Consider the following 17,769-nt stretch of genomic DNA (forward strand, 5'->3'; position numbering starts at 1 on the left):
GACTCTGAAATGTTATTGGTTCCTCCAAAGTATGTGGAGAGGGCATTGAGCTGAAGATAGGGGTGCGTAGTTTTGAGTCCATGGGTCTAGTCCTCATTCTTCCTGGGTATAATTTTGGATAATCATTTCACTTCTCTGCTTCAGCTCTGTCTTCAGTCAAATGGGAGAATAAAAACATACCTCCTGGGCTTCCCTGGTGGCGCAGTGGTTGAGAGTCCGCTTGCCAATGCAGGGGACACGGGTTCATGCCCCGGTCCGGGAAGATCCCACATGCCGCGGAGCGGCTGGGCCCGTGAGCCATGGCTGCTGAGCCTGCGCGTCCGGAGCCTGTGCTCCGCAACGGGAGAGGCCACAACAGTGAGAGGCCCGCGTACCGCAAAAAAAAAACCAAAACATACCTCCTACGTCACACAGTGGCTATTAGAAACAACTGTGCAGCTTGCCTTGAACACAGCAGAGCAGGTTCCAATAAATGGGAACAAGTTCTCCATAGTGTAAAGTACCATGGACAGTATTATTAGTAACCTTTATTCTTCCACGCAAACGAGCCAAGTCTTTACCCAAAAACTCTACTTCCTGAAAGTCCCAAATACCTAGATGCAAAAGACAGGGCAAGGAATTACATTCCAAGGGAAATGAGAAATGATCTAACACAGTCCAGCATCGCCCAAAGTGAGATGCCCTGAGACAGGCTGGTTTTTTCATAAGTTCCATCATGTGCCAGGACTCTAGCCCCCGAGTCTGCTCCTACCACAGAATGTGTTTTTCTAATAAAGCCAAACGAGGACCAATGGCAGCCCAATCATTGCATGGCCAAGACCACAGATGCAGAAAAGCAACATTTTGAATAATTCAGAATGGTAGCCACACAAGCACGGAGCCAAATGGCAGAGATAAATGCTCTGGGAGCTTATCTACGCTCCTTTTCCTCTTGATTTCTTCCTCATTTCTTCTTGACAAAGTGAATGATACACAAAAAGGACGTCTCTTAATGATAAACATGTAAGAATCTACTGATAGGTCTTTTGGACTCAATTACACTATTTAAGAAAGCAAGCTTACATTAAGACCGAGAATCAATTTAATGCATTATTTCTAGTGCATTTTTTCTTTGCCAAGAATAAGAATAAGAGGGGAGGGGAAAAATAATAAAAACCAGGAGACAAGTACACAATGTAAGGTACAAACAAATCTATATATATCCTAATGTGCTGAGAGGTCTTCTTGAAAAAGATTTCACTCTGAGTTGCTGCTAGTTTTGATGCAAATGTAGTATGTGCCATGGCCCACAAGCCTAGGGATTCAAGTAGGTAGAGCAGTCATCACAAGTTCTTCTTTGTTAAGATTTCTATTTCAGAGTCGAGTGTGCCTTGGCAGCAATACCTGTTATACTTCAGCGCACGTAGTCCAAACCAAGGACAAGACAATGTCGAAAAATGCAAAATATTTACCTAACCTAGCAACTCCTACTGAACAACATGTATGCTGCATATTTACGAGTTGTAGCCCGTGGTTGTGGAAAGTTCACTACAGAATAAAAACAAATACTGCATATTACAGCTCATATACAGCATGCCTTTTCTGCTCAGTACACGAAAAATCTACTCCCCAGCAGGTAATGAAACTGATGGCCTGACAGCCCCAGCATGGCAGAATGTTGTCCTCTTTTTTTTGCCCCCAAATAAAAAATAAAATAATAAGATCGTTGACTCTTCCAATTAAATTCCAGTCCAATTCAAAATTCATCTTCAGAGCTGTCAGCTAAGAGCATTACTCGATCTTGCATGCTGTTGAATTCTCTCTGCTGGGGAAAGAAAACAGAGAAGCCTTAAACTCCTTCTGCCGCAGAGCAAAGCTGAGGAACAGGCCCCCTTTAAAAGACACGTGAACAAACCAAGCCGAGGAAGCAGCTGCAGCAGCTACAGAACCACTGGGCACGTCAGTACCATTCATGCATCATTAGGCCCCGTGTGCTTTATTAAGCAAATTAGAAAAGCGAAGAATGTTCGGAAACTGATTAGGTTTTGCTGTTGTTGATTCCATACCTTTCTTTTATGCCTTTTGAAGCCATTTCGCCTTCGGCGATTCATAACCTTAATGCTGTAGAGCGCTCCCAAGATGAACAAGGCTCCAGCTATCCCAACCCCCACGGGCACCAGCATCCCAGACATATAGCCAGCCTGCACAGGAAAAGAAACACACATTAGGATGCTAAACAGACTGCTGCCCCGGGTTTCTCAGTTCTGCTGGAGGGCAGGAGGTTTTTAGACACTTTGAAATCTCCTGTCTGCTTTGTTATAAAATAGCACCTGGAATAAAGTTACTTTTTAGAGAGAAGGCAACAGAGAGAGAGATGTGACTATTTTGGGATATTTCAAATACGTAGAAGAAGTACTGAATAAATCAGCCAGACCTAGTGGCACCTCCAGCCACTTGCTTATGCACATTTGTCAACACCAGGTTTTGGTGACAGAAATATAATTTGTATTAAAGATGGATGAAGTAAGCCTCTGAGAATGCCAGGACTATTAAAATGCTATAAATTGGAAATAGCAGCCTGAGTCAAGCTCCAGGGGGAGTTGAAGTGCCCAATGGAACATTGTGCTTCTTAGAGGGCAGAAGGAGGGCCTTGACTTTGGTAGTCCCTCTCTCACAATCTTAGCTGCGTCACAGTAAGAAAGGAAAAAGGAATGTGCTTGTATGGGAGTGAAAAGTGAGAGTTTCTGGAGACAGCAGGGAAGAGAAAGACCTGCAAAGGCAAGAGGAAGTATGTTAGGTGTTGGAGCCCAGGCAAAAAAGACAAGGATGAGGAAAGAGTTGCACATAATGTGGATGGCTTTGTTTATATGAAAGAAAATATCTTGCCAGTGGACAAGGCCAAAGTTGAAGGTTGGGAGGGAATTCTGAGTGTCCCCAGCCCCAAAGAAAGAAAGTGGCAGAGAGGGGCACAAAGATCACTGCTAACAACACTGGTGCTTCCAAAAGAGCCTGGAGGTTTCAAACGCATGTGGGTCTCCAACATCCCCAAGGTGTTACTATGGATACTTCAGTCCTAAGAGAGCAGCGTGATCTCCACACATCCCTGGGCTTGAGTAAGTAGCTCAGGACCAACCCAAGTTCAAGGTAAGGCCATCACCCTAAGGATGCTCCCTGCATCTTGGCCAATAAGACACCTAAGGGATAGAGGTGGATGAATAACCAGAGCCTTTCATAGAGGAACACGACACTGGTTTACCTTCCACGATGGCCCCTTCTAGAAGCCTACCCAGAAAAAAACCATAAACAATTAAAAATTTTAGAAGTACTGTAATAAGTACTTTTTGTTTGTTTGTTTGTTTTGTTTGTTTTTTGTTTTTTTGTAATAAGTACTTTTGATAGACATTATTTTATGGGGGAAAAACCATGAGTCTGTTCACTTATTTGACTATTTCTAAAAATTTTAATATAGCAAAAACTATTTCCAGTATCTTTCAGAATGAGGCCCAAACAGAGAAGGACCAAAAATAAAAGTTTTCTAACAAGTGCCGAAGTAAGCAGGCTATGACGCTTTCCCAACATTTCTAGAATTAATCAAAGGGACAAGACCTTACAAAACTGCAGCATCCTCTTGTACAAAGCCAGCTCGTTCACTGGTTTTGTTTTCCAGAATCTTGATTTAGAGCAGAATGTGGAATTTTTTCCATTAATTTGAGAACATAGCATTGTTCCTCAGCATACTAAGTGTTTTTCCCCAAGAAACAAAGCTCAGTCATTTTCCAACAAATTAATATGCTTTACAGAAACCCAAACTTTCTTCTAGATCTACAAAAGGCTTATAAAAGTCTGTAATTTTCCATTGCTCTCACCAGAGCTATGAATTTCTTTTTACATCACCATTCCCAGTGCATGGAAATATACATATATGTTGATGTATGATAATTTTAAGCACAGTAGATTAGATTTTACAGAGCTGTACAGTCAAAGCATGATATTTGAACTTTTGGAAGCTCAACTTGATCAACCTCTGAGTGGGTCTCCTCACACTATGTAACTCAACCCCACACCAAAAATATGAATATTACAAAATGTGTCACTTTTTGCATGTTTCTTATTTACACATTGAGGCTTCTCGTTTCGAGAGCTTTAAATCATGTAGACTTCACAAAAATTCAATTAATCTCTCTCCTCTCTTTATTCCTCGTGTGTGTGTGCGATCTGCCTGTGCTTTGAAATTACAAGTAAATTACAAGATGGGAATAAAGCAACCTACCCTCTTCAAATATAATTTAACCATCCCTCATACAAGACTGACTAATTGAAAATAAGCTCTGTTTTTAGAATTGCCCATGACTTGTTTCCTGTAGAAATGAAAACAAATAAGACATGTACATATTAAGCTATAAATTCTGCCTAGCACCTTTTCTCTGTTCAGAATTATTGGACGTGCACATTCCTCCACACGTAACTTGCCGAGAAGAATACAACTGCATCTGTGCATATTCCAACCGAGAATGCATAACCTGAATCTAATCATGAGGAAACGTCCAATAAACCTAAACTGAATATTCTATTTTTTAAAGCACTGTATTCTTAAAAAAATATCAGTCATGAAAGACAAAAGATGGTTATGCAAATGGTCCACATTAAAGAAAACTAAAGAATCCTGACAACTAAATGTGTTACATGACCCTAGACTAGATCCTGTAACGGAGGAGAAAAATGAATTTATAAAGGAGATTTGGGGTCTGTTAACCAAAAGACTGAAATCTAGGCGCGAGAACAAAGTATGATATCAATGTTAAATGTACTCAAGCTGATAACTGTATTATGGTTTGCTAACAGAATATTCCTATTCATAGGAAATACACACTGAAGTATTTGATGTAAAAGGACCATGATGTATGCGGCTTTCCTCAAACGGCTCAGAAAAAAGGAGCAGAGGTAGAAATGGGGTAACGTGGGAAGAATAAGTGCATCTGGAGAAAAGGAACAGGGGTATTCTTTGTACTATCCTTATACCTTTTCTGTAAATTTGAAATTATTTCCAAATAGTTTGAAAATTAAAAAATGGATTGTTAAGATAAAATTTACTAGATATAGCTGGGTTTTTTTGTTGTTTGGTTGGTTTTGGTTTGTTTGTTTTGTTTTATATTTATGAGAAAGGTATCCTTCCTTCTCAGGATACTGTATTTGTTCAGAAACACTGGTTTTCAAGAAAACGATAAGAAAACCATATGGTACACTGTACTGCCTAAAGTCTGCTGAATTCAGTACCCTTATGATGTCTATTCAACAGTGGTTCTCAAGCCTGAACATGCATCAGAATCACCTTCAAGACTTGTCAAAACACAGATTGTTGGACCCATTTCCCCGAGTTTCTGATTCAGTAGGTCTAGTGAGGGACCTGAGATTTTGTATTTCTAACAAGCTCCCAGGTAATGCAATGCTACTGGTGCAGACTATACATGAGAATCGCTGTTATGGAGTATAGGCTGGATCATCCATTTTCTGCATTATTTCCTAAAGCTAGAAGAAATAGAACGACCTTGGTGATATAACAACAGGGCTGGCCTGTATTAGACAACTAAAATTTTGATGCATCTTCAATTTTGAGAAACAATATAGATGTTGAAAAAATACATCAATAGGTAGCCAGGTAAGGATTTGTCAAACAAGCATCACTAACTTGGACATTTAAACAGGAAGAAGGTTAACGATGGAATGAGTATAGGGACTGTCCCTTGATAGCCATTCGCCCCTTCTTCTAGAGCAATAGAACCTTCCATCTGGGCTGGGCACAGAATAACGATTACTTCTCCCTTCCTTCTATGCAGCTGGATGTGACCATGTGATAAGCCTCACTAAGGAGACGATACATTAGTGACACGTGCAACTTCCAGAGCATGCTCTTCAAGGGGGGAGCAGAGCCTTTACCCACCTCCCCCCCTTTAAGAATGGCAGAGTGCCTTTATCTTCCCTCTTAAACGGGGAGGGATATCTTAGCCTCCCTTTTTCTTCCTTCCTTCTGGCTAGAGTATAGACCTAATTGCCATCCAGGACCACGAGATGACCTTGAGAATAAAGGTCACAAATCATGGAGCATCAAACAGAAGGAGCCTGAGCCTTCAATGTTGCTCCTCACTAACCCCTGATTGCTACCTCCAGACTCACAAATGAGAGACAAACAAAGTTCTCTCTTGGTTAAGCCATTGTCATTGTGGGGGGGGCGGTGTTGTCGGTCACTCACAGCTGATCTTAATCCTAACTAATATAGGAAGACTAAACAATAACAAGAAAGAGAATAATTCAGAACTTTTTAGAACACCTACCACCCTTTCTAGAGTCCAGCTAACTAACAGGGAAACCAATATCAGGACCAATTAAATGAAGCTAAACTGAGAATATGTTCTGGGTTGACTGAAGAGCCAGTTAAATATGTAGTTTAGCTTTCAGTTCTAAGGGAATCTGTGACTTTCAACAAAACGGCATAGTTTCTGAAGATAATGACTCACGAGACTTTTATAGATGATCGCTAGCTAGCTAGACATATGAAGAGAAAGAGGGAGAGGGGGAAGAGAGGAAGAGAAAGGAAGGAGGGAGAGAGAGAGAGGAAGATATGTGTACATATATATATATGTGTGTGTGTGTGTGTGTGTGTGTGTACACATATGATTGTATGTATCAAGTAAGTGTATAATATTTCACTCCCAGAGGGAGGGGACTGATTAGACTGAGTCCCTCCAAGAAAAAATCAAAATATGAAGGCAAGTACAGCAACATGGATGGACCTAGAGATTATCATATTAAGTGAAGTAAGTCAGAGAAAGACAAATAACATATAATATCACTTATATGTGGAATCTAAAAAAAAAATGATACAAATGAACTTATTTACAAAACAGAAATAGACTCACAGACATAGAAAACAAATTTATAGTTACCAAAGGAGGTAGCGGGGGGAGGGGGAAGGATAAATTAGGAGTTTGGGATTAACATATACACACTACTATATATAAAATAGATAATCAACAAGAACCTACTGTATAGCACAGGGAACTCTACTCAGCATTCTGTAATAACCTATATGGGAAAAGAATCTGAAAAAGAATAGAGATCTACATATATGTATAACTGAATCACTTTGCTGTATACCTGAAACTAATACAACATTGTAAATTAACTGCAATTTAAAAAATGGTTAAATTTTTTAAAAAAATGAAGACAAGGCATAAAGCAAGTCAACCCGGTGGGAGTTTCAACTATTTTTCTTCCAATTTTTTAAAACTAAGACATAAGTGAAAAAATACTACAGAATAAAATGAAAAGAGGGCTGGAAAAACTTCACAATAGTCCAGAAAACTGAGGCCATACATGAAATTATTTCATGGTGAAATGGAGCAGGGAGAGGGTGCCAGGCCTTTGAGACAAGAAGGAATGGTCCACAAGAAGAGAAAATACAGCCTTTCTCCGAAGCTACACAGATTTCTAAATGGAGTGAAATTTAGAAATTTCTAAATTTCTACATGGAGTAAATATACATACAGGTAAGAAACTTTGCAACAGCCAACTTCAAAACAGGCTACATGCCAACATTTGTTTTCTTAAGTCTATTTTTTGTCCATTTTTGTAATTCAGAAGGATATTTTCTATAGAAACAATGATATACGGACTCCTAGATTAAACTACCAGAGCCTGTTTACTTTTCATTGCATTATATTTTCCCCTGAAAAATAACAGGAAGCACTATGAATGTAAATATATTCAGTTCTAAACTTCTGCGCTTCTCTCACCCCAAATCTTGCTCAGTCCTCTGATTATACCTCCCTTAGACAACTGGACCCGTTGCAGATACCAAAATGGCCTCCACTGATGTCAACAGGCTTAAAATTCTTCAACATCACTTTTAATATATACGAACATAAAATAATCTCATTCTCAAAAACTATATAGGCTAAATTTTACTGAGAAGCAGAAAAATAATAGTGAGAAGAATTAATATAATTATACAATTTTAATTGCAGTTGAATGTTTTCTTTTATCCTTTAACATTAAACTGTAGCAAAATAAATATTAATCATTCAAATATTGGGGAAATTGACCTCAGATAATAAAAAAAGACATGAGATACCATCAACAGATGTATATTCTAAGAAAGGCGAATTGGAAGGAACTCCTATCTGGCAGTTGAAACAATTTCCATTTAACTAAACCCCCAGTGAAATCTGAGCTGGCTTATAGTAATTGGATCTGACACAGACTATAGCAAGGAGTTCAGAATTCCACCAATATTTTTATGACTAATTCCAGTTTGAAATTACAAGGTACCAAAAATGAAACCTTAGAGAGTGTTGAAAATTAAAAGAAAATGAAAAATATAAACCTGGAAGGAAGTTAATATTGTCAGTCACAAATGTTGATGGCAGAATTAATGCAAGAGAGGAAAATATTTCTCTGTAGTTGGCCATTCCAGATAGGTCAGCTCATCACTCAGCAGTGGCACTATGATAGACTACATAAAAGTGGACCTAAGGAGAGTGCTTAGGTGTTCAGGTGTTTTTAATCCCACCTCCCACTATGGTTTAAGGATGCCCTTTCCATCACAAAGTTTTATTCTTAAATCAAGTCCATCAATTTATGTCCTTGGGTCACAAAAATCAATGCCTTCCAAAATCCAGGGTATTTCTTCCTCATATAGGAAGATCAGGTTTAAAAGATCCTTGCATTGGGACATGAACTGCACACTAGAATGGGATTACACTCCTGCAATTCCCTAAAAGGAACTCCACCTTGATATGTAAATGGGGTTACTCAGTTGTACATACCAGGAATTACATTCCATAAGTATGAATGGCACTCCAAAGAATAAGGCATCCCTTGTATTATACAGACCTTAAAGGGAAGACCTCCTTTCTTGCTGGGCACCTGGAAGTGGCCCTGTATCTTTGCATAGATTACCATAATCAGAATAATGAAATAAAGCTCCATTACTCTCAAGATCTTTTACTTGACAAAGCCATGCCCTCTAGGATAAATCCAAAGGAAGAAAATACTTCTCTTACCTTGTCTTTTAGTTTTTCCATCCAGCTTCTCACTACAGAAAATAAGAAAAGAAAATGTAAATAGCCATCTTTCTACTTATAGTTCATTGTGTTAAATTCATTTGGTAACTTACTTATATTTCATATATTAAGTTAATTTGATACAATGAAGGTATTATTGTATGAAATACAGTGAATGGGTCAACAGTATTAACATAATGACAGCAATAGTCTTATTTTTAGTCTCATTCATTTAAAATACAAAAAAAAAAGAGCACAAACATATCCCTCACATATCATTAAAGGAACAGAAAATATTTTTGTTTGCTAAATGTATTTTCTATTATTTTGGGGGAGGTCTGGGAGAAGAGAGAGGAAAACGCCTTCAGAATACCAAGTTTACTTCTAACCTGACATTTTCTCCTATTTTTTTTTTAATTTTTTTTTTTTTTTTGACCCACTGGGGTCCCTTGGCAGTGAAAGCGTAGAGTCCTCACCAGTGGACTGCCAGGAAATTCACATTTTTCTCCTTACCTTTATTTCTCATCTTTCTCGGTTTTTAAGCTCAGTGGGAATTCTGCACTTGAATCAGTGTCAGAGAGCAAAGGTAGGAATGTGCACTGGGCAGGCCAGGGCTACTCAGCTCTTACTAAAAGTAGTCAATATTTTAGGCTCTGCAGGCTGTACAATCTCTGTCACAACTACTCAACTCTGCTGTTGCACTGAGAAAGCAGCCATAGACAGTAGCACATAAGTAAGTGGGTTTGGCTCTGTTCCAATACACTTTATGTATGGACACCAACATCTGAATTTCATGTGATTTTTTTATGTCACAAATATTTTTCTTTTGATTTTTTTCAACCAAACAAAAAACTGGAAAACATTCCAATGGGCTGTATAAGAACAGGCAGCAGGCCAGATGTGGTCACAGCCTGTTGGCCCCAGGCATAGACATATTTTACTCAAGAAGCTGGTGTCTCCATTTACTATCTGACTTTAGTAATAACATATCTGACAACAGTGATGACAGCTAACGTGTGTACGGCTTTACTCCTTACAAAGCATGTTCGTATGTACTGCATCATTTGATAGGCAAACCAATGACAAACATGAGAGTCAGGTAAGATTATGCTCAGGGGAAAGAAGAGGAAACTGAGACTCAGAAAAACTAATAGCATTGCCACGGTTAACCAGGGAGGAAAGAGCCACTGGAACTCCAACCACCATCTGATTAACAACCTACAGGAATAAGGCTTCCCAATTACCCATTTCTTTTGGTGATACCACTGCTGTTTTGCTCTCTCAGGTTGAAGATGTGGAGATACCTTTGGCTCTTCTATCTCCTTCAGTCCCCAGCCTCAATCTCTCATGTCAAGACCTTGGCAAGACCTCTCAGATTTGTCCTCCCCTCATCACTCCTTCTGTCTCAAGTGGGATTCAGGCAAAGACAGTGGTGCTCAATCAGAATAAAATAAGAGTCAAGGGAAGGGCAAAGTAAGAAAGTGCAGGCACCTCAAGAACTAAGCCATGGATCAGTGATTCTGGGAGTGGTTCCATGGAGAAGTAAGGTCAACCACTGATTCACTGAGTGACTCTGGAGAAATTAGCAAACCTCTGGGATGCTCAGTTTCCTCATATGTGAAATGAAGATGGTTATACTTGTCTTACGAGATGGCTGTGAAGATTAGAAATAACATGTGCAAAGTGTCTAGTACAGAACTTAGTGCAGAAAACCAAAATAAGAAATCTGGGATAGGAAGGGGAAAAGAAAGACACGTGAAATATGAGTATTGTGTTAACATGGCTCAACTAAGCCCAAGATATAAAGTTAAAGTCAAGCAAGAGAATGCTTCCAACTCATTCGTTCGTTCAACAATATTTACAATGCACAGTGTGTTGGCCAGTCACTGTGCTCAACACCGTATCAGTAGAAGATATGGGGACCTAATTCCAGTGAGAAAAGGTTAGGACATCAGGTCTATGAGACATGGATGACAAGCAGCAACATAGGGACTGAGAGAGGGAGGGACAGAGCAGGAGAGCCAATTACTGGGGCACACAGCAGAACGCCAACCTCGGAAGCAAGATGTCTGGAATCAGGGAATCAGCTGGATATTACGTAAAGAGCAAAGCAAAAGAGAGGTGGGAGCAGGAATGCTGGTGTGAGGACATCATGGAGGAGGTGAGCAGGGGCCGGCTGACTACCTGTCGACGGCAGCCCAGGGGTAGATTGGAGAAGAGGGAAAGGAGGCACAGATGGCGCCAAGGTCTGAGGCACTGATAGGTTTTCCAACTGTAGAAAATTCATTGCCAAGAGAAACGTTTTAACTTAAGCCTTATCGAGCCAGATCTCATTGACAATCTGTCCAGATCTTAGGTGCTTAAAGTAAATTTCCAAGTCCTGCTTTGGGTGCTTCTTAGGGCAGTCATTCTTCACTGGGGGAGGGAAGGCATATTAGCATGGGATGTGCATATGTGCACAGGTAATCTGAAAGAGCACATTCGATGGATCTAGTTCTGTAGTTTATAATAGGAGCTACAGAAAGAGAGCTGGGCAAACTCTACTTGGCTAGTGAGAGGGGTGATACACTAGAGATAGTGAGACAGTGTTTGGGGGGACATGGGTCTAAACAAGGTTGAGAAAAAACTGCTCTTCAGAGTATGTGAGCTTGGCTGTGTTTCTCCAATTAAGAATGTGCGTCCCCAATAAAGATGTTTAAAAAAAAGAACGTGCGACCACTAAGGATCACACCTTGTGCTTCTCAGGCAACCACCATGGTTCTTGACACGGTATTAAGCAATAAATATTTTTTCCTTCTTTCAGCAAATATATATTGCTTTTCAATGAGTTCACAACTTTTGAGTAAACACGATTTTCTTTCATGAAGATTCTATAAACTATTTTCAGCAAAATGTTCAAGGCGGTGTAAAAATAAATCTAACACAATGATGGTTTTGAAACTTAATAGAAATCAGTAAGGGAATACAAAAGCTAGAAGAGAGAATATTGAAAAGATATTTAATAAAAAGAAAAGATGATTCTTTATGAAGAGGAGAACCAAAAACTGCAGTTTCTTTTTTTTTTTAATAGAGAGACATCACACTGATGAAAGGGGTATGAATTGACACAACTTTTTGGAACTGCATGGAGAATTTGCAATTGATATCAAAAGCTTTTTTAAAAGTTTAAATTTTTTACCAAAAGTTCCAGTTGTAGAAGCAATGTACCTTAAACAATTAATCATGGATACGCATAAAAAATTTTATTTAAATACTGTTCACTGAATGGAACAGCAGGAATGGTTTAAACACTTTCAAAAGGAAACAAAACCTTAGGCTATGCCTACAGAGCGAAATATTATATAAAAATGTAAATTATCTAAAGAAAAATAATGACATGGTGTTCGCATAATATATTACAAATGGAAAAAACATAAAGTATGTATAATGTGAGTCCATTTGTGGATAAAAATGTTATGTGTGTAATTGAAATGATGTACTTCAAAATGTTAACTGAAGTCATCAATGGGTTGTAGAATTATGGATGACTTTTATTCCCTATACAGTACTTTTAGGATTTTCCAAATTATTTCTAAATTTTAGTACTTGTAAAATTTAAAAAACATATCTTACCCCCCAAAACCCCTACAAAATTCTGTAAACATTTGCAACTGGAGGTTAATGGTAGACCACCATAGTGGGGAACAGGAGAATGTGAGGCCCTTCCACTTGGTTAATTCCTCAGCCCACAGCTACAGATTTATTCTAATCCTACTGGTTCTGGTTTGTTTTCTTTCTTGAAATTTTACTGATGCAAGGCTGAAAGTGTAGCAATATAATCATGCCTGTGGTCTCCTTCTGTACAGAGAGAGGTAAATGTGGGCAAAAAAGTAGACAGGGATTATTAAAAGCAAAAAAAGCAGACAAGGATCATTAAAAGCAAGTTCTCCATTATGCTCACCAGTGTCCTCTTCTGTACAGGAGTTCCAGGAGCAGCAATTAGCCCTCTCCTAGCTTATCTACTAGAAAACAGGGAGGAGGGGGAGAGTAAAAAAGAAATTGCAGATAAAAGAACATTTCCATGTATCTTGTCAATTATAAGTATGGTTGGTTTACAAATATACTGTGGCTGAAAAGTCTCCTAAACTGCTAATTTACAAGGGTATTCTTAATTTTCATTTATTTCCAATAATAAAGTTTTATTAGCTATATTTATCCCAGACACATATAAATTCCCTTTCACGAAAGGGGGAAGGTGTACACCTGACACGGTCCTGCCCACCAGAAAGAAAAGATCAAGCCTCACCCACCAGAACACAGGCACTAGTCCCCTCCACCAGGAAGCCTACACAACCCACTGAACCAACCTTAGCCAATGGGGGCAGACACCAAAACCAACAGGAACTACGAACCTGCAGCCTGCAAAAAGGAGACCCCAAACACTGTAAGTTAAGCAAAATGAGAAGGCAGAGAAACACACAGCAGATGAAGGAGCAAGATAAAAACCCATCAGACCAAACAAATGAAGAGGAAATAGGCAGTCTACCTAAAAAAGAATTCAGAGTAATGATAGTAAAGATGATCCAAAATCTTGGAAAGAGAATGGAGAAAATACAAGAAACGTTTAATTAGGACCTAGAAGAACTAAAGCGCAAACAAACAATGATGAACAACACAATAAATGAAATTAAAAATTCTCCAGAAGGAATCAATAGCAGAATAACTGGAGCAAAAGAACAGATAAGTGACCTGGAAGATAAAATAGTGGAAATAACTACTGCAGAGCAGAATGAAGAAAAAAGAATGAAAAGAATTGAGGACAGTTTCAGAGACCTCTGGGACAACATTAAACAAACCATTATTCGAATTATAGGGGTCCCAGAAGAAGATGAGAAAAAGAAAGGAACAGAGAAAATATTTGAAGAGATTATAGTTGAAAACTTCCCTAATATGGGAAAGGGAATAGTCAATCAAGTCCAGGAAGTGCAGAGAGTCCCATACAGGATAAATCCAAGGAGAAATATGCCAAGACACATATTAATCAAACTATCAAAGATTAAAAACAAAGAAAAAATATTAAAAGCAGCAAGGGAAAAACAACAAATAACATACAACGGAATCCCCATAAGGTTAATAGCTGATCTTTCAGCAGAAACTCTGAAAGCCAGAAGGGAGTGGCAGGACATATTTAAAGTGATGAAAGGGAAAAACCTACAACCAAGATTACTCTACCCAGCAAGAATTTCATTCAGATTTGACAGAAAAACTGAAACCTTTACAGACAAGCAAAAGCTAAGAGAATTCAGCACCACCAAACCAGCTTTACTAAAGGAAATGCGAAAGGAACTTCTCTAGGCAGGAAACACAAGAGAAGGAAGAGACATACAATAACAAACCCGAAACAATTAAGAAAATGGTAATAGGAACATACATATTGATAATTATCTTAAATGTAAATGGATTAAATGCTCCAACCAAAAGACAAAGACTAGCTGAATGGATACAAAAACAAGACCCGTATATATGCTGTCTACAAGAGACCAACTTCAGACCCAGGGACACATACAGACTGAAAGTGAGGGGATGGAAAAAGATATTCCATGCAAATGGAAATCAAAAGAAAGCTGGAGTAGCAATTCTCATATCAGACAAAATAGACTATAAAATAAAGACTATTACAAGAGACAAAGAAGGACACTACATAATGATCAAGAAATCAATCCAGGAAGAAGACATAACAATTGTAAATATTTATGCACCCAACATAGGAGCACCTCAATACATAAAGCAAATACTAACAGCCATAAAACGGGAAAGCAACAGTAACACAATCATAGTAGGGGACTTTAACACCCCACTTTCACCAATGGACAGATCATCCAAAATGAAAATAAATAAGGAAACACAAGCTTTAAAGGATACATTAAACAAGACGGACTTAATTGATATTTAAAGGACATTTCATCGAAAAACAACAGAATACACTTTCTTCTCAAGTGCTCATGGAACATTCTCCAGGATAGATCATACCTTGGGTCACAAATCAAGCCTTGGTAAATTTAAGAAAACTGAAATAGTATCAAGTAACAATGCTATGAGACTAGAAATCAATTACAGGAAATAATCTGTAAAACATACTAACACATGGAGGATAAACAATACACTACTTAATAACCATCAGATCACTGAAGAAATCAAAGAGGAAATTAAAAAATACTCAGAAACAAATGACAGTGAAAACACGATAACCCAAAACCTACGGGAAGCAGCAAAAGCAGTTCTAAGAGGGAAGTTTAGAGCAACAATCTTACCTCAAGAAACAAGGAACATCTCAAATAAACAACCTAATCTTACACCTAAGGCAATTAGAGAAAGAAGAACAAAAAAACCCCAAAGTTAGCAGGAGGAAAGAAATTATAAAGATCAGATCAGAAATAAATGAAAAAGAAATGAAGGAAACAATAGCAAAGATCAATAAAACTAAAAGCTGGGTCTTTGAGAAGATAAACAAAATTGATAAACCATTAGCCAGACTCATCAAGAAAAAAAAGGGAGAAGACTCAAATCAACAGAATTAGAAATGAAAAAGGAGAAGCAACAACTGACACTGCAGAAGTACAAAGGATCATGAGAGATTACTACCAGCAACTATATGCCAATAAAATGGACAATCTGGAAGAAATGGACAAATTCTTAGAAGAGCACAACCTTTTGACTGAACCAGGAAGAAATAGAAAATATGAACAAACCAATCACAAGTATTGAAATTGAGACTGTGATTAAAAATCTTCCAACAAAAGCCCAGGACCAGATGGCTTCACAGGAGAATTCTATCAAACATTTACAGAAGAGCTAATACCTATCCTTCTCAAACTCTTCCAAAATATACCAGAAGGAGGAACACTCCCATACTCATTCTATGAGGCCACCATCACCCTGATACCAAAACCAGACAAATATGTCACAAAGAAAGAAAACTACAGGCCAATATCACTGATGAACACAGATGCAAAAATCGTCAACAAAATACTAGCAAACAGAATCCAACAGCACATTAAAAGGATCATAGGGCTTCCCTGGTGGCGCAGTGGTTGAGAGTCCGCCTGCCGATGCAGGGGACACAGGTTTGTGCCCCGGTCTGGGAAGATCCCACATGCCGCGGAGCAGCTGGGCCCATGAGCCATGGCTGCTGAGCCCGCGCGTCCAGAGCCTGTGCTCTGCAACGAGAGTGGCCACAACAGTGACAGGCCCGCGTACAGCAAAAAAAAAAAAAAAAAGGATCATACACCATGATCAAGTGGGGTTTATCCCAGGAATACAAGGCTCTTCAATATAAGCAAATCAATTAATGTGATACACCATATTAACAAATTGAAAGGGAAAAACCATATGATCATCGCAATAGATGCAAAAAAGCTTTCAACAAAATTCAACACCGCTTTATGATAAAAACCCTCCAGAAAGTAGGCATAGAGGGAACTTACCTCAACATAATAAAGGCCATATATGGCAAACTCACAACCAACATCATTCTCAATGGTGAAAAACTGAAACCATTTTCACTAAGATCAGGAACAAGACAAGGTTGTCCACTCTCACCACTCTTATTCAACATAGTTTTGGAAGTTTTCACCATAGCAATCAGAGAAGAAAAAGAAATAAAAGGAATCCAAATCGGAAAATAAGAAGTAAAGCTGTCACTGCTTGCAGATGACATGATACTATACATAGACAATCCTAAAGATGCTACCTGAAAACTACTAGAGCTAATCAATGAATTTGGTAAAGTAGCAGGATACAAAATTAATGCACAGAAATCTCTTGCATTCCTATAAACTAATGATGAAAACTCTGAAGGAGAAATTAAGGAAACACTCCCATTTACCATTGCAACAAAAGGAATAAAATACCTAAGAATAAACCTACCTAAGGAGACAAAAGACCTGTATGCAGAAAACTATAAGACACTGATGAAAGAAATTAAAGATGATACAAACAGATGGAGAGATATACCATGTTTTTGGATTGGATTAATCAACATTGTGAAAATGACTATACTACCCAAAGCAATCTACAGATTCAATGCAATCCCTATCAAACTACCAATTGCATTTTTCACAGAACTACCATGAAAAATTTCACGGTTTGTATGGAATCACAAGAGACCCCGAATAGCCAAAGCACTCTTGAGAAAGAAAAACAGAGCTGGAGGAATCAGGCTCCCGCACGTCAAATTATACTACAAAGCTACAGTAATCAAGACAGTATGGTACTGGCAAAAAACAGAAATACAGACCAATGGAACAGGATAGAAAGCCCAGAAATAAACCCACGCACATATGGTCACCTTATCTTTGATAAAGGAGGCAAGAATACACAATGGAGAAAAGACAGCCTCTTCAATAAGTGGTGCTGGGAAAACTGGACAGCTACATGTCAAAGAATGAAATGAGAACACTCCCTAACACCATACACAAAAATAAACTCAAAATGGATTAAAGACCTAAATGTAAAGTCAGACACTATAAAACTCTTAGAGGAAAACACAGGCAGAACACTCTATGACATAAATCACAGCAAGATCCTTTTTGACCCACCTGCTAGAGAAATGGAAATAAAAACAAAAATAAACAAATGGGACCTAATGAAACTTAAAAGCTTTTGCACAGTAAAGGAAACCATAAACAAGACAAAAGACAACCCTCTGAATGGGAGAAACTTTTTGCAAATGAAGCAACAGACAAAGGATTAA

General features: G+C 38.4%; 1 protein-coding gene across 1 annotated transcript in view; it reads right to left on the bottom strand.

Moving 5' to 3' along the window:
• Window positions 1–1,063: 1,063 nt before the first annotated feature.
• Window positions 1,064–17,769, bottom strand: part of ARMH4 (armadillo like helical domain containing 4) — a 125,898-nt gene continuing 109,192 nt past the window's right edge. The window contains exons 5-7 of the mRNA XM_029239379.1: window positions 9,039–9,070; window positions 2,046–2,180; window positions 1,064–1,804 (exon numbers count right to left, since the gene is read on the bottom strand). Of these exons, the coding sequence (XP_029095212.1) occupies window positions 1,736–1,804; window positions 2,046–2,180; window positions 9,039–9,070 (236 nt within the window). The 3' untranslated portion in view covers window positions 1,064–1,735. The remainder of the gene's footprint in view (window positions 1,805–2,045; window positions 2,181–9,038; window positions 9,071–17,769) is intronic.

The sequence above is a fragment of the Monodon monoceros genome, unplaced genomic scaffold, assembly GCF_005190385.1.
Source record: "Monodon monoceros isolate NGI ecotype Baffin Bay Population unplaced genomic scaffold, NGI_Narwhal_1 Super_Scaffold_21, whole genome shotgun sequence".
Taxonomy (NCBI): Eukaryota; Metazoa; Chordata; class Mammalia; order Artiodactyla; family Monodontidae; genus Monodon; species Monodon monoceros.